The following is a 20960-nucleotide window of genomic DNA, read 5'->3' on the forward strand; positions in this document are numbered from 1 at the left end:
AAGAGGTGGAGGCAGGGGTAGGTCATCTCTGAGTTTGAGGCCAGCCTTGTCTACAGAATCAGTTCTAGGACAGCCAAGGCTACACAGAGAAACCCTATCTTGAAAAACAACAACAAATTTCATTCTTAGGGTTGGTGAGATAGTTCAGTGTTTAAGAGCACAGTACTTGCTGTTCTTACAGAGTACCCAGGTTCAGTTCCCAACATTCACACAATGGCTCACAACCATCTGTAACTCCAGTTCCAGGGGATCTGATGCCCTTATCTGACCTCAGAAAGCATGCATGTGGTGCACTACATTCATGCAGGCAAAACACTCCTACACATAAAATGAAAATAAATAGATCTTTAAACTCTATTGTAAATTCTCTCTCTCTCCTCTATACTTTATGAGGATAGGGGATCTATTTTCCATGCTCACAGATGTAGACCAGAGCTTTGCCTAGATCATATCTGGTTCTTGATAAATTGATATTGAATTAAGGAATCAATCAAGAAAAGCAGGGAAAAGAAAAGGAGCTGTGGTCAGTATCTGGGATGATATGAGAGACAGCTTATTTTTATTAACCCAGGTTTGGGGACTGATTTTCAAATAAGTGTAACATCTGTCTCTAGTACATCTCCTTCATCCATCCAAAAATTATCTGCTGAAGACAGATGAGTTCTCCCACATTTCTCTGGCTTCATGATTTTTTCCTTCCCTTAACTCATTTCTTGTCTTACTGTCATTAGATAATAAAAACAGCAAAAACTAGAAGATGGTGGCATCAGTCATCATAACTTCTTTTATATAATCCTTTCATTCTTTGATGATGCAATGGTCAGTGAACACCAAGTAAGTCCTGGAGACAACAGTGTTGAACACAAAAGAAAATAATATTAGTGTGAGGAGATAGTAATCACATTAACAAGTAAAATATGGAATATATTGGATGCAATAGATTCTATGAAATAAGGTGAATCAGGGCAAATGATAGGGCTTTGTGTTTGTTTTGACTTTTTTATAGGAAGGAGAATATATTTGTAGCTACAGCAAATGATATGGGAATAAAGACCTCAAAGAAGTTTGGGACTGACGCCTGTGACAGGGACGGGCACCTGCGTTCCTGGCAAAGAGAAGAGTAACTAGGAAGAAGGGGGTATGATGTATGTGTTGGATAAAGACAGAGGGTATCAGTAATGCTGGGCAAAGCAGGGGGGCAGGAGAACAGTTGGGGATAAAAGGAAGAAGACAGGGTTGGCAAGTCATGTGGGATTTGTACTAGCTCATACTGATTATCTACTTGATAGAACCTAGGACCACCCAGGAGATAAACCTCTAGGTGTGTCCACAAGCTAATTCTCTATTGGGTTAACTGAGGTGGGGAAGACCCACCCAGAAAGCCTGTAGTAACTTCCCTTGGACAGGGACAGCTAACAGAATAAAAGGATAACATGACCTGAGTAGCAGCACTCACTCTTCTCTCTGCGCGTCTTGACTGTGGCCATTGATGGGGCTGGCTGCCTCCCATTCCTGCCACAATGCCTTCCATGCCGCAGTGGAGTGCATCTCCTGAACCGAAAGCTGAGGTGAACCCTTCTTCCTCTAGGCTGCTGTTCTCAGGTAATGGACCACACCATGGAGAAAAGCAATGCAGGATCTTACAAGCTATTGAGAAGACTTTGGCTTTTGCTCTATGATTAGAAACCACTGCAGTATTTAGGGGGTGAGTGACATGATCTAATTTTAGTTTTTTACATCACTCTGGCTGCTGTTTTGAGAACAGTCAGACGTGAAGTCTCGGCAGGAGTGGGGAGAGCAGCCAGGAGACTAACCTGGTGATGCAGAAGAGTTTGTGGTGGTCTGGGCCAGACAGTCATCAATAGAGGCAAGCAGAAGTGATGAGGAACCGCCAGGTAGGCTTTCTACCTGTTACTGGGACAGCCTCTCACCTTCTGCTCCTCTCAGGACAGTTCAGGGAGACACCTATCTGTGCTCTCTGAGTCTCTTATGAGTGGCAGGTCCCAACAGGGTGATCCTGCATTCCTTTCTTTGGGGCTGGAGTCCCATTCAAGAAAGTAGTCCTGTCCCAGAGTGAGTGGCAAATACAGAACCTTTCTATAAGGACTGTAACATATTGATGAGTATATTCTAGAGATGAATAAATTCTGGAGATCTTCTGTGCAATACAGTGCATATAAATAGCAACACTATATTGTACAAGCAATTGTCTTACGTTAAATGTTCTAATTACAATAAAAAATAAGACCCTTTTGAGAGGTTGGAGAAAATATTTGCAGTAGGGCTGGTGAGATGGCTCAGGTGGGTCAAGAGCTTGCTTTGCAATAGTAACGTCCCAAGTTCAGATCCTCAGGACTCATGTAACACCAGAGATATAGGATGGGTCCACAATCCCAGGACTCCTACAGTGAGATAGGAGGCAGAGACAGGCGAATCCCTGGATGCTCTCAGGCCAACTCACCCGGCATAGGCAGCAGCAAGCACAAGAGTCTGTGTGTCAAATATGGTGGAAGTTAAGGATGGAAACCTGAGGTTATCCTCCAACCTCCATGTGCACAATGTGTGCATCCACACTCTCACACACACAGCATAAAAAAGATAACTAATTTTTAACACCTGCAATAAGCTGGGCAGCAGTGGCACACACCTTCAATCCCTGCACTCGGGAGGCAGAGCCAGATGGATCTCTGTGAGTTCGAGGCCAGCCTGGTCTACAGATCGAGATCCAGGACAGGCACCAAAACTACACAGAGAAAGCCTGTCTCAAAAAACCAATAAAAAACACAAAACAAACAAATAAATAAAAAACCAAAACAAACAAACAAACAAACAAAAACCACCAAAAAACCTGCAATATATTACATTAAGAAATAAGTGGACTGTTGAGATAGCTTAGTGGGTAAGGGTGCTTACCAGGATGCCTGACAACTTTGATGACTCTGGACCCACCTGGTGGAAGGACAGAATCAGCCCCATAAGTTGTCCTTTGACCTCCACATGTGCCCACGGCACATGCTCTTATGAATAAATTTAAATTTTAAGAGTATACCAAATGAGAGGTGTAGCTCAGTGGTGGAATGCTTGCTTGCTTGGAGTGTATGAGACCCTGGATTCAGCCTTCAGCAGAGAGAGAGAGAGAGAGAGAGAGAGAGAGAGAGAGAGAGAGAGAGAGAGATATCACTATTAGCTGAAGATGTGAAAATAGCACTTTGGGAAAAAAAGACTTCGTCGTTAAAGACAATAAGAGATCCAGAAAATGTGGGTAAACTTTAAGAATCGTTAAATCCTGGTGATAGCTATGTTGATGTTCGTTAGACTGTGTTTTCTGTGTGTCGTGAAATTGCCCTAATAAAAGTATTTTAAAAGATTGAAACCAATGCTTTTATTATTTATTTATTTTTATTGTTCATGCGTATGTGTGTGGGGATATAATGAACAAGCACAATAAAACATGCTCTAGGGCTGGGGAAGCAGCGCAGTTGGTAGAGTGCTTGCCTATAGCATGCATGTGATCCTAGTTTAAATCAGGCATCGTGGAGCACATCTGGAACCCTAGCACTAGTGAGAGAGAGGCAGGAGGATCGTAAGTTGTAGATCATCCTGGGCTATACAGCAAATTAGAGAGCAGCCTGGTTTCCGTGAGACCCTGTCTCAAAAAAACAAACAAAAACTCTGTAGGTGTTTCTTCTTTCTGAGATCAGCAACCTTGCATCCTTCTCTCTGCAACCCCACCCGTTAATGATGCACACACAGCTCGTTTGTTTACTAATGCCTGGGTCCTACTCCCAGCGATTCTGATTTCACGGGTATGAGGTAACGTCTGGGCATTGAGGTTTTTTTTTTTTTTTTTAAAAAAAAAAAAACGTGCTCCAGGTGGTTTTAGCATGCAAAACTGGCAGGCTCCCCTTGGGAAAAATTCTCCCTCCTTCACACAAGATCTGTCTGCGCCCCGGCGCGGGCTCTCCTTAGTGGGTTCGGGGAGCCAAGCCCCTTCCACACTGCAAACACTCCAACACCTCCCCGATAACCCAAGGGCTGGACGGCTCACAGGGCTGCTGGCGCTCGGCCCCTCGCTCAAGCCTCTATGGTACGGTGGCGTCCTCTCTAGCCGATTGAAGTCGTTTTCCATTCAGCCAGCCGGTGGCTCCATCTCTATGGTAGCCGATTTCCCAGCGCCGCCTGGTCGGCGTTTCCTTCCGGATCAAAGAAGAGGTTGGACTTCCCTCCCGGAAGTGACCCACGTGCTTTTTTATTTCGCCTAGCTAGGTGCCCGGCACCTTTTTACTATTGACCCGAAATTGGGGACGTCGTGGGATCCGTGACCTGCCCCAGGCCGTGGTGAGTGAGCCACGGTGTCTGACCCCCCGGAGTGACCCTGATGATGCCGTCGCCATGACGACCGCAGCGTCTGGGCCGGCTCCGGGAGCCTCGGTTGTGGTGGGGGTCGGATTCTCAGGGCCGTGCGGGCCAGGCCCAGGGCTTCGAGTGTTCTGTTCCTACCGTCGGTCCTCTGGTTGGGGGGGATCTCGAGGGATCGAGAGGTCTCAGTTTCCGGCCCTGTGCTCGTGACACCCTGAGTGACCTTGAGTTGGCCACTGTCCCCTTGGCGGGCCTCGTTCCCACTTCTGTTAAGAGGGTTGATGACGTCTGCTGAGGGCAGGGGTCCCTGCTGGTCTGAGACGCTGTGGTTCCTCGAGTCCTCCAGCCCCCGGATCGTAGGGTGAAGCGGGAGGAGTCGGTGCTGACGATCATGTCTGCTCCTAGGACTAAAGACCAGCAGCAGGCTCTTCTCCACGGTGCTAGGTTGACATGGATCCGCTTAGAGCCCAGCAGCTGGCTGCGGAGCTGGAGGTGGAGATGATGGCGGACATGTACAACAGGTAATGAGAACCACTCCACGACACCTTGTCTTGGAGAATTATCCAGAGTCACCCTTACCAGGACAGAGTGAAGGACTTGTAACAAATGCTTTCCTTGAGGTAGTGGAGCCAAGTCCTACCCCCACCCCCCAACCTCTGCCCCACCCTCACCGTGCTTGGCTAAAGGAAATACAGGTCACTAGAAGGACTTGGCTATTTAGAGGGCGTAAAGGGGTGTGAAGGAGAATCTCCTGTCCAGGATCTGGTGAGTTTCAGAAACAACTACCACTAACATTTTTTTTAAACAAATAGCCCATTTAATTACTTTTGTTTATGTTTTTTTGTGTTTGTTTATGAGTGCCAATGTGCATGCCACAGCAGCACATTAGTGGAGGTCCAAGGACACTTTTTTTTTTTTTTTTTTTGGTTTATCGAGACAGGGTTTCTCTGTGTAGCTTTGCGCCTTTCCTGGATCTCACTTTGTAGACCAGGCTGGCCTTGAACTCGCAAAGATCTGCTTGCCTCTGCCTCTGCTTCCCGAGTGCTGGGATTAAAGGCATGCACCACCACCACCACCACCACCACCACCACCACCACCACCACCACCCCCCCCCAAAGGGCGAGGACATCTTAATAGGAGTCCATCTTTCCTTCTACCATGGGTCTCAGGGATTGGACTCAAGTTCTGGCTTGGCAGCAAGTACCTCTGCCTCCCGAGCCGTCTGAACAGTCATTTAGTAGTTAATAGTTTAGTAGCTAATATTCAAACTTTTTTTTTTTAGACAGGGTCTCTTGATGTAACCCTGGCTAGCCTGGAACTTGCTCTGTATACAGGCTGGCCTTGAATTCACAGAGATCACGAGCCTCTCCCTCTTGAGTGCTGGGGACTAAAGGTGTGCACACCCAGCCTTCCTTAAACTCTAACTCTGTGTTAGGTACTTGCAAAGCATTTTATACACATTATCATTTTTAAGTTCTTTTGTTGTTGTTTATTTGTGTTTCTTTTATATGTATGGATATTTTGCTTGCATATACATATGTACATCACATGCCCGAAGAGGCCATAGAGGGCATCAGATCCATTGGAACTGGAGTTACAGACAGTTGTGAGCTGCCATGTGGGTTCTGGGAACTGAACCCAGGTCTTCTGCAAGAGCAGTAAGTTCTCTTAACCACTGAGCCATCTCTCCAGGCCCCAAAAATAACTCACTGGGAGATGGGAATATAACTTTCTTGGTAGGGTGCTTGTCGAGAATGCAGGAAGCCCTTGGTTTGATACTGAAGTGGTACTTGTAATTTCAGCACTCAGAGGTGGAGGCCAGAGAGTCAATAGTTCACGGTCCTTGGTTACATAGTGAGTTTCAGGCCAGCCTGGGGTAGATGATACTAGTCTTTAAATTAAAAAAAAAAAAAAGAAAGAAAGAAAGAAAAAAGAAACAAATAAGTTAAAATCAGTGGGTTACTTTTATTAGTGCCATTTTAACATAGGGAATTGAGGCATCGAGGGATTTAATAATCTCATAGCTAGTCCCTAGCTGGTCAGTAGCAATGTCAGGACCAATACTTCAGGCTGGCTTCACAACTGTTGCTTATAGCTGTTTGGCCAATTTGGAAACAAATCCTGGTGCACCAGTCACCCACTGAATATCTTTGGACAAGTTGTCTCCTGATTGATTATATCATCAATACCACTGACATAATAAACATTACTTCATGATGACGTTACCAGAATTGAACATGAAAGCCTTTAGCATCAAGCATATCATTCAGGGAACAGTGAGGCACTTGGGGGTTTTAGTTAGCAGAAGCTCTTCTCATTGGTTGATTTATCTTGGAGGCCACAAACTAGAACTTTATTTTTTATTATTATTATTATTATTATTTATTATTATTATTATTGATTTTTCAAGACAGGGTTTTTCTGTATAACAGCCTTGGCTGTCCTGCAACTGGCTCTGTAGACCTGGCTGGCCTCAAACTCAGAGATCCTCTTAAGTTCTGAAATTGAAGGCATGTACCACCACCACTCGGCTGGAATGGTTTTTAAAATGCAGACTGTGAGCTCAGACTATTTGGCTTTGTATGATCCTTAGCAAATTACTGAGCTTCTCTGTCTTAATTTCCTTGTCTGTAAAATTGGGGATTTGATTTGTGTTAACCCCACTGAGCTACTGGGAGGGTTATGTAACAGAGTCTGTTAGCATTTAGCATGATGCCTGGCACACAGCCAGTATCCAGCAAGTCCTTCCTCTTTAACTAGTCTTATACACGTCTCAAACAAGGTTCTTAGTCTGAAGAACCTTCCAAGGCGTTTAGAATGAAATCAGAGTTTCCCCTGGTTTCTTGGGGGAGAGGGCGAGGCAAACGTCAGTCCTGGAGGGTTGGAGTTGTTGGAGGGTTCTGGGTTGCCACAGGATGTTACTGATACAACCTTGTCCTTCTCTAATCCAGAATGACCAGTGCCTGCCACCGGAAATGTGTGCCTCCCCACTACAAGGAAGCAGAGCTATCCAAAGGGGAGTCTGTGTGCCTGGACCGGTGTGTGTCCAAGTACTTGGACATCCATGAGAGGATGGGCAAAAAGTTGACGGAGCTGTCCATGCAGGACGAAGAGCTGATGAAGAGGGTACAGCAGAGCTCTGGACCCGCGTGAGGCCCCCGGCAGTGTACACCTGGGGTGCGCCTCGCCACTTACCCCATTTAAGTGTTCCCTAATGGGTGTCGTATGTGAAAACTGTCATGCTTAGGCTCCCTGGAGCGTCTCCAGGACCCCTGGGTGTGGTAGAGCTCTCCTGACTAAAGGGGGATTTGTCACGCTGGTTTGTGACTGTGTATGTGTGTATATGTATATATCTGTATTAAAACAGATTGTGAAAAGCGGTGTCTTTAGTTCTTGAGAGTAATGACGCAGCTAGAGCACCTGACAGTAGATGGAATTGGGTGCAGCGGGTCTTTCTCTTTGTTTGGGGCATGGGTTTTGTTTCAGGACTGTAGACTAGTGAGATCAGTAGGTTTTTGTTCAGGGTCTGCTGCTTGCTGTGACCCTGAATGTGACCCACATCTGTACTTCAGTAGAGTGACTCGGGTAGGAAGCACTAAAAATTTTTTTGATTAGCTATTAAGTGGAGGCAAGCAGTCATTTCTACCCATAGCACATACTAAAATGAAAGGATCTAGAGGAAGTGACAGTGGATGGGATTTAGGAAGCAAGTAGCCAGACTCTGCTCTAGACAGCATTGTCAAGGCACAAGGCTAGCTGAGCATCATGGAAAGTGATCTAGATGGCTCTCGTCATCTGTGTTGTCTAATCAGACTGCTCCTCAGTTGCTTCTCAGTATCCAACAGGGTCCACGCATCCAGATTGAAGGTCTAGTGAGGAAGCAGGTTTAGGAGGCCGCTGCTTGCTGCGGGTGGCACAGGAGAGCAGTGGGAAGCCAGGGCTGACTGAGAAGAGGCTTAGTTCCACTTCTGTCTGAGGAGGGCCCTTGGAGGAGTGCAGCTTTCAGAATGTGCGGATCATTCTAGAAGGCACTTGTTGACTGAAAGTAGGCGTTCCTGATAGAGGTGCCTGGGATGCAGTGAAGGGCGTAGAGGCAGAGACTTCGTTCAGCTTCCCAGTGCAGGTTCAAACAGGGTTTGGGTCTTGCTGAGGTCTTCTAGCTGCATGACTTGAGAGTTGTTTAACTGTTTCAGTTACCCTACCTGCCTCCTTGGGGGAGGGTGACAACTAGTAACTCAGACACTTAGAAAAGTATCTGAAGTACATCAAATGCTCAATAATTTGCTAAATTTGATGGTTAGTGGAGACACTGCAGGCGGGCCTCAACCCGTGGGTCTTGCCCTCTTAGTCACATATTAAATATCCTCATACCAGGTATTTATATTACAATTCATAACGATATCAAAATTACAGTTATGAAGTAGTAACAAAATAATTAGGAAGATTGAGAACCACTACTCTAGATGGACTTCTGTAAAATTTCAAAACCGTTATTTTATTAGGCTGGGAAGACTTTCTAAACGCTGAAATACAAATGTAGGCCAGCAGGTGGCGCTGTCTGCCCTCTGAGCTGTTGGGGCCAGCACCATAAAGTTACTGCGTTTTCTTGTGCTCTGCCAGCCGCGCACAATGCTGGGAAGAGAGAGGAGTTATACTGTGAGGAGAGGAAATACCGTATCTGCCTTCAGGCTTAGAAGGGACATAATGAGTATTTTCTTGACAGTGCGCAGCTGGAACAAACAAGGCCCGGTGGACAGAGGGAGAAGAGGTTCCAGCCCGGGAGTAGCTCCTGAATAGAGCGGCTTTGCCATGGCGGGAAGTGTGGCGTGCTGCGGAACAGCTACAGTGTGGCTGCAACACCAAGTGTGCCGAGACAAGCTGAGCGATGAGCCCGGAAGCCTGGGCAGGCTCAGCTCCAGAACAGCCTAGGGAGTGGGTTGTGTTAAACTCTCTGGATTCTCGCTTGCTGAAGGCATCAGCAGCCTGTTAGAGGATTTAAACCTTTCAGTGACAGTGGCACCTCTGCTTTCCAGAGGCTTCCTCTCCCAGCCGGATAGTGTTAGGTGACAGAGAACAACGGATCAGGGAGGGACGTGGTGCAGACAGGAGAGGGGGAGATGACAGAAGACCAGCTCACGTTTATTGAGTTGCCGTGGCTAGGCTCTGCGAGGGCCTCACGTGCGTTAATGTTAGGACAACTCTGAGGCAGGTACAACGGCTGCGTTTTATGGATGAAGAGGCTGAGGCTCTCAGGAGTTAATCACTTGTCCAAGGCAGAGCTGAGATCCCAAGTCACAGACCCGAGGCTGCTTAAGCCGTCGTTCTTGACTTAAGGGCAGTTCCCTAGGCAGACAGTATCGCAGCAATTTTGCATTTTGAGACCATTTTCTGTGGACATGCACAGAATGAGTTGGTTAGGTTTTTGCGGCCAATGAACAAGTTGGGTGGTGTAAAGGACTGGAGAGATAGTAGACATGTTCAAAGGGTGGGAGAAATAAGACTGAATTAGGTCCTTCCTGCCATTGGGAGGAAGTATAACCCAGATGTGGTTTTGCTTGATTTTCCCAGTTTTAAAAAATCAGGAAATATCTCACAAAAATCTAGGCTTTGCCTACTTTGTTGTTGTTGTTGTTTTCTCTAGACAGGGTTTCTCTATGTAATAGTCCTGGCTGTCCCGGAACTCACTTTGTAGACCAGGCTGGCCTTGTCTGCCTCTGCCTTCCGAATGCTGGGATTAAAGGCATGAGCCACCACAGGGCTTTGGCTACTTTTAAAAAGTCAGAAGATCTGTAGATCTGCATTACAGGTTGATAGCAGCCTGTTGGAAGGTGGGCAAAGCCTCAGCTGTTCATCAAATCTCTCACCGCTAGTTTTTGCCTCCCCCTCACCCGCCTGACCCAGTAGGCTCTGATCTAAGCCTTCTTCGGTTAGTATATTGCAACTTCTAAGGTTCCCGGGGCCTTGGGTAATACTGCCACGTATTTGTGCTCTTAGATGGATCCTCTCCCTGAGTGCAGTGTACACGGGATCACGAGACTTACTTCTTATAAAAAGATCATAGCTAAGGTGATAGGATATAGTTACGAGGGACCGCGTGTACTTCTTCCCTTCCTTGCTAACTCTGATGAAGCCATCTCCCACTTTGTGAGGACCTGTGAAGAGGCCCCTGTGGTAAGCAACCCTTACATGGTGAATGCCCCATTGTGTGAGTGTGCCTGCCCCTGCTTAGCTTGCAGATGGCATCCCTGATCCACACTTTGCAGCCTGGGAGAGACATTGAAGGTCAAGACCCAGTCAAGTCACACCTTATCTCCTACCAACCTGGAGCTCAGATAATAAATGTTTGCTCAAAGCCTTATATTTTGGGGGAACTCAGCCACAGACAGATCATACTCTTGTTGTCTGAGACTCCTGGTCATTTCACACCTATGCTAGAATGTGTTGGGTACCATTCTAGGCCCTGGGGATACATCAGAGCAAAACAGAATAAGACACTTGCCCTCTTAGAGCTTACATTGTAATGGAGGATGCTGTTCTGAAGGGCAGACAGACCCTTCAGAGTCTAGGGAAAGGCTTAGACTCTTTCAGGTCTCAGACCCCTTTAAAAATCTGATAAAAGCTGAGATCTGTTTTCACAATGTGCAGGAGCTCGTGTGGGCCAAGCTGAGAGCAGTTTGTAATGAGCGTTGTCTTATGTGACAGGACGCAGTGGAATGAGGTTCTAAAAGATCTAGTTGGTGAGACAAATACCAAAACCAGGTGGTTTATAGTTGTATGAAACGTTAGGTTTGGACTAGGAGCCGAGCAAGCCACACTCGTACAGCAGCTTTTCTCACAGCTGCTGTAAAGGAAACGGCAAGCCCCTACCCAGAGCCTATCTCTTACCCTCCAGCAGATTCCCCGGGAGCCTGGATTCCAGATGAATAGCAGGTGCCCTCATTTATTTATTTTAAACACAATTTTTTATTGACTCTTTGGGAATTTCACATCATGCACCCCAGTCCCACTCACTTCATAATCCTTCCATATCTACCCTTCACCCTTGTATTGCCCACTCCCCAAGTAAAACTTAAAAAGAAATAATAAAAATAAAAAATACAAATAAGAAAATTAAAACAAACAAAAACCAAAAACAAACAAAAAGCCCCCCTTCAGTCCTCCATCTTTCCCGCCTCTCCATCGTCTGTCTCTTCATCGATCTCAGTGGCACTGGGAGCTGTGGTGTGGTGTATCACGCCATCTACTCTTTTGTCCAAACAGCTTTCCTTGCGAATGTCCATTGTGTAATGACTTGTTGGTCAGGTTCAAGGCCTCTGGCTTCTGGTACACCATCAACACTGGACCCTCACCGAAACTCCTCTCAGATATCCTGCAACTTCCCAGAGTCATGGAGATCCTGCAGCCGTGGTTCCGCAGGACCAGTCCCTTCACTCTCCAGCAGGTCATAGATGAGGTAGATGTTGGGGAGTGCCAACTCAAAGCCCTGGATGTGTGCCTGGGTGGTAGCTGAGCTGGTCTGACCTGGCCATTGGGACCACCCCCCTCAGGTGAGGGGTGAAGCTGGCTCTCCCATGCCTGTGGGGTGGGGTCAGCTCTCCAGTAGGGGGAGGGCAGCTCTCCACCAGCCAGTGAGGGGCAGGGCCAGAGGCGCCCTAATTAAAAAAAATATTTAGTGGGTACATATGTGTATATAGTCAGAGGCCAGGGGAAACTTGCAAGCATCAGTTTTCACCTGTTGCCACGTGGATTCCAGGGACTGAACGCAGGCTCGGTGGCAAGCGTCCACCCACTGAGCCGTCTCACTGGCACCCTTATTCTTACTTTCTCATAGGACAGAACCAGGCTACTAGACTCCCAAGATATCAGCGGGTACCAGTGTCACCCCACACTCACCCAGGTAATGGGTATACCACATGTAAATGTGCCCCTCCTCTCCAGTTACCCCACATTCACCAAATCACACACTAACAAAATTCCTTTCTCGCTTTATGCAAGACCTCCTACCCAGAATCCCTGGGAATCAGAGGCAGGCCTGTGCTGTGGATACTCGTCAATGAACGGTGCATGGAATTTTCCTCTTCCTCTGAACCTGTAAGGGGTCCTTACCCCTCACTTGGCCCCTTCCATGCTACAGTATTGGGGTCTGTGCTCTCCTCAGAACCCCCCACATGCCATTTCCCATGGCGTTAATATTTCTAATAAACCTCTTACCCAGAAGGACAGTCTGTCTCCAGTGCCCTCCTTGAACTGTAATAACCCTTCAATAAGTTTTACAAAAGATATTTAAGGAGCTGTGTGGCTATGAGAAGGAATGTGCTCATAATCTGGGTATCCAGTGAAGGCTGCCTCCCCCAAAGTGGTAGGCTAGCGAGATTCAAAGGATGAGCAGGGGTTGCCAGGCAGTGGGTCTGGAGGGTGGGTGGCCAGAGGGAAGGTGTATGCAGGCACCTACCCTGAAAGGCACACAGTCCATCAGAGGAAACAGGCAGACCTTGATGAGTCTATCACAGGAAAAGTCAAATGTTATAGAGGCCACACAGCAAAGGGATTTACAGATGGAGTCCCGGGAAGTTATTGCAGAGAATCGGGCACTTATGGAAATCATCTTTCATTCTGACTTGAAGGATTAGTTTACTATGCCAGGTCAGAAGAATGTTCTGGGCCCAAGACGAAGTTGAGGTGGCAGAGAGTATGGAGTGTTAATGGTGTGAAGGAGGGTGGCAGGGCCAAGTCACAGAGACCAGAAAGAGGAGTCGGAAGCAGCACCAAGGCACAGAAGACAGAGTCAGGGCTTGTTGTTGGAGTCTAACAAGGTGGAACCAGGTGAACGACATAAAGACACCCTAGAGCTCCTCGTTTGGTTATTATTAAAATAATGGCCAACAATGAACTAGGACTTCTTCAGGACTCTCGCGCTGGAGGAGAGAGATGCTGAAGCCGAGTGCCAGCCAGAAGGGGGCTTTGTCTTGGAAGCAGACTTCACATATTTCTGACAACTGATCAGACCACCTTGCAGGATGAAACTAAAGTCTAAACAATGATGGGTCAGTTCCGGGCAGAACCGCACCCTGACCAGACTGTTCAGCTTTGCATACCTCTAGCTCTCTACTTAAGCCCAGACCTCATGCCAGGACCCTAAAGATGGACTTGGGGCTCAGGGTCACTGAGGTAGTATTGTGTTCCCTGAAATATTGTGCACCCTATATAAACTTATCTGGGGTAAGAGACAGAACAGCCACAGTATTAAACATAGAGGATAGGCAGTGGTAGCACACGCCTTTAATCCTAGCATTCCAGAGGCAGAAATCCATGTGTTCAAGGATACAGCCAAACATGGTGACTCACACCTTTAATCCCAGAAAGCGAGCCTTTAATCCCAGGGAGTGAGGCAGAAAGCAGAAAGATATATAAGGCATAAGGACCAGAAACTAGAAACATTTGGCCTGGTTGAGCATTTGGCTGGTTAAGCTTTCAGGCTTTCAAGCAGCAGTTCAGCTGAGAGCCATTCCGATATGAGGAAAGAGGCTTCCAGTCAGAGGAAACAAGAGCAGCTGAGAAGTTGGCCAGGTGAGGTTAGCTGTGGCTCGTTCTGTCTCTCTGACCTTCCAGTGTTCACCCCAATACCTGGCCCAGGTTTGATTTTATTAATAAGAACTTCTAAGATTCATGCTACAGCTCACCATATCTCTTTGTTCTCTTTCTCTATGTGGCCACATTAAATAGATTGTTTTTCACTGTTAATTTGCTTATTCTAATTGACTTGTGGACAAGAGGCTGAGCCTGGACTGTCAAGAGAATAAACACTGACCCTAACTCCAGTAACAACAAAAGGACACTGAAGACATTTCAAGGGGAGTGGCCAGATAAAACTGTTTCCAGTAGATGATGCTGGTTACAGGTGGGGTCAAATGGGGTGGAACTGGGAAGGCCAGGTTGCGAGGGTCCATCTTGAGTTCAGTGAGCAAAAGGGGCTGGGAAGGCCAGTGTATGGAGATAAGGAGTCTTTAGAAGCTGGGAACCACAGGCTACTGGCAGGCTGCGTGTGAAGAGAGAGGCTAGGAGCAGAATCTGGGGTGGCTCCAGTACTCCAGCCTGAGAAGAATTGGTCTGCTGTTGACATAGGCGGAATGGGTGAGGAGCAAGAGAGGGAAGAGAACGACCACTTTAAATTGCAGAGACATCCTCATAGTCTTAGAAGACCCAACAGGACAGGCCTGGCAGCTTTCAGTGGCGACCTGCGCTACAATCCCTTCCTCTACATGCTTCTCTCCAGCTCTAGGAACTGAATACTTCATGTGAGCTTTCCTTTCCTTGGGAACTGATAAATCCTGCTGATTCTGTCCCCTAAAGCTATCTCAGATCTCAGCTTACACACAACCCTTAAAGACCATTCCCTGAGCCCCTGATTAGATCCAACTCCCCTCCTCAATTATACATTACCACAGCAGCATATCATACATTCTCCAATTATATATTCCCATAGTGGCATATCTTACCCTCCTCCATTATACATTCACACCATGGCCCTTGTGCAGCTTTCTGAGACCTTATGTGCTCCTCTGGAATAGAATCTTTAAGATTTATTTATTTATATTTTATGTGTGTTGAGTGTTTTGCCAGAAAGCATGCAAGTGCACCATATGCTTGCAGTACCTGTGGATGCCAGAAGAGGGCACCGAGTTCCATTGAACTGATGTCACACAAAGTTGTGAGCCGCCATGTGGGTGGCTGGGAGCCCAACCCAGGTCCTCTGCAAGAGCAACAAGTACTCTTAATGGCTGAGCCATCTCTCCAGCGTCCCCAGTTTTCTGCTCTTAGTCTTGCTCTCTAGCTCTGGCCTGGAACTGGACTTGCGGGTGTGCCTGTCATCCTGCCTTTAATCTGCTTCCCAAGTGCTGGGATTATAGGCATCTGTGAAAATATGTGGCCTTTCCACCCCTCACAATCTGAACTATTACACTGGCTTCCTACTTATTTTATTTATTCGTTTGTTTGTTTGTTTATTTATTTATTTATTTATTTATTTTTTTCTGAGACAGAGTTTCTCTGTGTAGTTTTGGTACCTGTCCTAGATCTTGCTCTGTAGACCAGGCTGGCCTCGAACTCACAGAGATCTGCCCGCCTCTGCCTCCTGAGTGTTGGGATTAAAAGTGTGCACCACCACCGCCCAGCTGCTTCCTACTTACTTAAGCTTTCCTTCCCCATATACCCTCTTTTCATTAAACGTACAAACTTAACCATGTCTGTCCCCTTCCAACAAAACCAAAGGAAAAGAAAACAACAAAACACAGGAGTTACTACAGTTCACAGCACTGTAAGTCCTTGGCTTCATGGATGTCATTTCAAAGTCATCCTAGACTCCCTTCCCAGCTTGATTTCCTGCCTCTCCCTTCTCATTTATTCAACAAATGTTTACCAGCAGTTTACTGTATGCCAGGTCTGTGATAGGCAGCAGCCGTACAAATTACCTACAACACGGTTGTTCTTGCACGCAACAGACTTACAGCCGATGGAGTAGGGAAGGGGAGGGAGGACACTGATCGTTTTTTTTTTTTTAGATCAGCAGGAGGCATCCGAAGAGGTCAGCACAGTGTTTGGGGATCTGTGGGCAGCTTCCAAACAAAGGTGAAGCTGGAGCAGTGCTGGAGGGATGGCTGAATCCGAAATGAAGAAGTGAATCTGTCACTCCCACAAGAAGGAAGAACAGGTGCAGAGACAGGAAGGCGCGAAACCAGCTGGCCGGGCTCTTCCCTGCACATCTGCTCCGTGAGCACCTCTTAGGTGTTTGGGGTACGTAAGCAGTGAACACAGCCAACGCTCCTGACTTGCCAGAGCTCAGAGTTCCCAAGAGGAAGATGAGAACATTGGATAAGATGAGGAAGAGCAAGCCTTCCAGACACAGTTCATGGACACTAACGTGCTGTGGGACGGTCTGTATGTCAAATTGCTCTGATTGGTCAATAAATAAAACACTGATTGGCCAGTGGCCAGGCAGGAAGTAGGTGGGACAAGGAGAGAGGAGAATTCTGGGAAGCAGAAGGCTGAGGCGGAGAGACACTGCAGCCGCTGCCATGACCAGCAGCATGTGAAGACGCCGGTAAGCCACCAGCCACGTGGCAAGGTATAGATTTATGGAAATGGTTAATTTAAGATAAAAGAACAGTTAGCAAGAAGCCTGCCACGGCCATACAGTTTGTAAGCAATATAAGTCTCTGTTTACTTGGTTGGGTCTGAGCGGCTGTGGGACTGGCAGGTGACAAAGATTTGTCCTGACTGTGGGCAAAGCAGGAAAACTCTAGCTACACTAACGTCTCGTGGTTGGGGCTCACCACCCCACTGCAATTTCAACGTGAACGTCTGTGCTCGTGCTCATGAAGCATTTTCACAGATAATGGATTCATATTTTATTGTAGTCTCAAGAGGAACCATGATGCTCTTGAGTTAGAACCTTTCCTGTAGGGCTCTGTGTACTGAGCTAAAAAAATTTGACCCTCGGGCCAGGCGGTGGTGGCACACGCCTTAAATCCCAGCACTCGGGAGGCAGAGTCAGGAGGATCTCTTTGAGTTTGAGGCCAGCCTGGTCTACAGAGCAAGATCCAAGACAGGCACCAAAACTACACAGAGAAATCCTGTCTTGAAAAAAAAAAAAAAAGTTGACCCTGAGGTGAAAGGTCTGGATGTGCACTTGCTTGTGTGTGTGCGTGTGTGCGTGCATGTGTGTGTGTGTGTGTGTGTGTGTGTGTGTGTGCACATCTTTCTGGAACGGATCACATACATATGCAAGAACTCTATTGCTCAGCCATACTTTTCACCCTGCAGCCAGCAAGGCATTTTAAGAAGGAAAACCACCACCAAAGCCTACATGTGCCGCTGCCAGAGAACTCCCCGTGCCTTTCTGCTGCCAAGCTTTTGCTTAGCTGTTCCTTCACCTGGCTCGCAGAAATGAAAACATCAGAAAAATTACAAGCCAGGCAGGCCTGCCTCCAATCGCTGTGGTCTAGCTGCAAACCTTGGCTACTCCCCATGTGAAAACCTGTGAGGGTTGAAGCACACTGTGATGAGCTAAGCACCTAATAACTTTCGTTTTGGAAAGTGCCCATCATCGTAGTCACTTGACAGTGTTAGCTCCTTTCTTGGTGTTGTGGCTCAGCTGCTCAGGGGTTCAGGGACTGACTCTCTACCTCCTACCTTTGTGGAGCTCTCCACTTCTCCATGCTCCTTCAGAGCTCTGTGGGCTGCCATCTGCTGCGATCTTCACGTGTTTTTCTTCTGGGGCAGGGTTGCATGTAACTCAGGCTGACCTCTAACTTGTAGTTTGAAGATGACCTTGAACCTCTGATTCCTTCGCCTCTACCTCTCCTTTGCTATAGACACGCAGCTGGTTTGTGCTGTGCTTCGGATGGAACCTCCAGGATCAAGCGTACTAAGCAAGCACTTTACCAACTGAGTCATGTCCCCAGCCCCACACTTTGAACTCCCCCCCCCCCAACCCCGAGACAGGACTTCTCTGTGTAGCCCTGGCTGCCCTGAAACTGCCTCTGTAGACAAGGCTGGCTTGGAACTCAGAGACCCTCCTGCCTCTGCCTTCCAAGTGCAGGGATTAAAGGTGTGCGCCACCATCACCTAGCTATTCTTTTTTTGAGACAGGGTTTCTCTGTGTAGCTTTTGTGTCTTTCCTGGAACTCACTCTGTAGCCCAGGCTGGCCTCGAGCTCACAGAGATCCGCCTGCCTCTGCCTCCCCAGTGCTGGGATTAAAGGCGTGCGCCACCACCGCCCGGCTCTTTTTTCACTCTTAATGCACCTAATTAACCCACATCTGTGTTTTCCTTCAGCATAATTATTTCCTTGATCTGCACCATTGTCCAAATAAGTACTGAATACCTTCTTTGTTATTCGGAGGAGGAACTTGAGGCCAGGTGGGAAGAATGATTGACTAAAATCCATCATTTATCGACCAGAAGAGCCTGATCACTGAGTCTTGTGAAATAATAAGGACAACAGCTGCAACAATTAATATTTACTATGCTCACCGTGTCAAGTGTACTCAGCATTACAATTGCATCCTTTATTCTATCTCCTCTTGGCAGGCAAGCAAATTCTACTGAAGCTCTGAGAGATTAAGATGCTCCAAGTAACCCAGGTTAGTCAGTTTTTAAAATGCAGACTCGCAATTGGAGCATATAAACTCCAAAAGAGTTCTGACTCTCAGAAGAAAACACTCATTTTTGATTTCACAGTTCAAAACCCCATCCAAGCCTTTCCAGCATCCAGTCTAACGCCAGCCAAGTCTTTGGTTGTTTTGAACAAAGATGCAGAGAACACTGTCAAACGTTAGTTCAGGGTGTCAACAGAGAAGGTGGGGGTCGAGAGCGGAAATTTAGGCGCCCGGGGCGTACAGGGCAAGAAGAGTATCTGGGGACCAACAGGCGAGTCACGTGTGAGTGAAACTCGACCTAAGGGGAGGGGAAGGGAAGGGAACCCCCGCCCCCACCTTGGGGCGCTGCTCTGGACGCCTGTAAATACAACTATCAACTCGGCAGATCGCGTAGTCCATGCCCCGGCTTCCCGGCTTCCCGGCTCTGTGGCGCTCGGACGGTTCCCGGGTCCACCGCTTCTTTCGAGGGCGCAGACGGGGTGAGACCGGCGGACTCCGAGGCCCGCTGTGTCTGGCACGCCCGGAAGACCCCCTCGTGGATGCGTTTTGGGATTGGGATCCTGGGTCTCCGGCGATCCGGAGCGTGGCAGCGCCGAGGAGGCTCTGTGTTACCCCGAGTGTCAACGGCTGCGGGAGGCAAGTTTGCTGGGGACAGGTGAGCCGCTCGCGCCGCTCAAAGTCACCCAGCCACACTTGCAGGTCCCTTCAAAGCGTCCGTTACCTGAGACCCTGGACACCTTGTCTCCTCTCTCCGACCCCTCCATTCTTCTAGTCCCTTCTGTTTAGAGCCACAGTTGTCCCTGTGAGAAGGGACCTCGGGAGTCACTGAACCGAACGCCCCATTTTACAGATGAGGGGCTGGGGCCACCCCCTGGAGAAGGGGCTAGTGTCTCCTTCCCCTTCGTCTTTCCAGCTTGCTCTTCCCTGTCTGTTCCCTCTCCGCTTGCCTGGGTCTCCCCCTCCCTTATTGGCGGTGGCGACCGCGGCCCGGGCGAGCTCCGGTTTCTCCGTTGCCTCTGGTAAACACACCCGCCCGCCAACCACCCCATCCTCCGCCACTGTCCTTATAAAGTCTACAGGCACCAGGACTTCCTGCCGGAGCCCGAGCCCTCTCCCTGGGACTGGGGGGCTGGCGGGTTCTGGGGCGCGCTGCGGAGTGAGGGGTGCGCGGGGGCGCCACGGGGCCCGCCCAGGGTCTCCCTCCACGTGGCAGCTCTGGGGTTGGCCCAGGAGACAGGAGGGACACGAGCGCCGGCTGTGGCGAGCGGGAGGAGTTTTTCTACCCGGACTCTGGAGAGGAGGAGGAGGAGGATGAAAGGCGTAACCAGAATAGAGGGTCTCGGGCTAGCCCCAGACTTCCCTTTCCGCCTCCTGCCCGCTTCTGAGAGTCCGATCTGGCGCCAGAGGCTGGCTAGCCGTCGGTCGGCGGTGGCTACAGAGCACGGTCCGCCCCTTGCTGACTTTGGGAACTTGGGGTTTGGCTCCAGGAGCGGGCTCTGTGCGCCCTGGCCTGGGTAGACAAGCCCGGCAGCGCGCCAGGAAGTTGCTTCGCGCAGACACCCGACCTTTCTAGTTCCTGATAGTGGCCTGCGGGCCAGTGGCGCGCTCGCCCCTGGCACAGCCAGAGCGCGCGGAGCCAGCTCCGCAGCACCGGGCTCTATGGGACCTCCATGAGGGCTCCACCTCGGGTTGGCTCCAGGGGTCTCAGGAGTCACCATCATGGAGTACCCTTCTCAAGGGCCCTTAGGAAGCCCTTCTTCTCTCAGCGCTCTGTTTCTCTGCAGAGTCTCGGCCACCATGGCCCCCACGCTGAAGCAGGCGTACAGCAGGCGCTGGTGGATGGCTTGCACCGCTGTGCTGGAGAACCTCTTCTTCTCCGCGGTGCTCCTGGGCTGGGGCTCCCTGCTGATCATGCTCAAGAAGGAAGGCTTCTATTCCAGTCTGTGCACAGGTATATCCGAGAAAGGTTGGGGGTTGGGGGTGAGGACCGCGAGGGACGGTAGAAGGCGGAGGTAGGAAGTTGGAAAACAAGGACAGGTGGTCAGGCGGAGACAAAGCAGGGCTGCCCAAGACTGGAACACTGGATAAATGGGAACTGGACAGCCTCACTTCTTGACCTCTTCAAGCTTCATGTGCCCTCCCTTAGGATTCTCTTATTCAATGGCCACTGAATGCCGATGTCCTGCTAGGCATCCAAGTCCTGAGACTGCCATTGACAACCTCCAGTCTAGAGTAGTATGTAGACTCTTAGAAGTGCCGTACCTACCTGGATAAGTTATACCCAGGTCTTTTGCATGCTAGCAAGCATTGAGCTACATCACCAACACACAAGGCAGTTCTTGTAAGATCAAGCAGAGCCACACAACCTGGAGTATGAATCTGAAGGACCTGAACTCTTGGCCTTTTCGGGACCTTGGAGTCCCCAGTTTTACAAATCACCCATTT

At 48.6% G+C, this 20960-nt stretch overlaps 2 protein-coding genes and 1 long non-coding RNA gene across 4 annotated transcripts in view; 2 read left to right on the forward strand and 1 right to left on the reverse strand.

Annotated features, from left to right (window-relative positions):
• Window positions 1-537: 537 nt before the first annotated feature.
• LOC143272917 (uncharacterized) lies at window positions 538-2820 on the reverse strand. Its single transcript, XR_013050568.1, has 2 exons — window positions 1457-2820; window positions 538-841 (listed from the first exon to the last, which is right to left on the reverse strand). It is a non-coding gene; the product is annotated as an uncharacterized LOC143272917 (long non-coding RNA).
• A 1299-nt stretch (window positions 2821-4119) lies between these two features.
• Window positions 4120-7736, forward strand: Timm10 (translocase of inner mitochondrial membrane 10). The gene is made up of 3 exons (XM_006989649.4): window positions 4120-4338; window positions 4765-4880; window positions 7311-7736. Exons 2-3 carry the CDS (start codon window positions 4810-4812, stop codon window positions 7510-7512), a joined length of 273 nt encoding a protein of 90 aa, XP_006989711.1. The 5' UTR covers window positions 4120-4338; window positions 4765-4809; the 3' UTR covers window positions 7513-7736.
• An 8652-nt stretch (window positions 7737-16388) lies between these two features.
• The window catches only part of Slc43a1 (solute carrier family 43 member 1), a 28393-nt gene continuing 23821 nt past the window's right edge, over window positions 16389-20960 (forward strand). The window contains exons 1-4 of one of the 2 annotated variants that reach the window (XM_076569823.1): window positions 16389-16456; window positions 18448-18500; window positions 18901-19170; window positions 20300-20466. In XM_076569823.1, the coding sequence (XP_076425938.1) occupies window positions 19055-19170; window positions 20300-20466 (283 nt within the window). In that variant the 5' untranslated portion in view covers window positions 16389-16456; window positions 18448-18500; window positions 18901-19054. Of the gene's footprint in view, window positions 16457-18447; window positions 18501-18854; window positions 19171-20299; window positions 20467-20960 lie in introns of those variants that run through there. The other variant, XM_006989650.4, reaches the window with a different exon arrangement.

The sequence above is a fragment of the Peromyscus maniculatus genome, chromosome 4 (genome assembly GCF_049852395.1).
Source record: "Peromyscus maniculatus bairdii isolate BWxNUB_F1_BW_parent chromosome 4, HU_Pman_BW_mat_3.1, whole genome shotgun sequence".
NCBI lineage: Eukaryota > Metazoa > Chordata > Mammalia > Rodentia > Cricetidae > Peromyscus > Peromyscus maniculatus.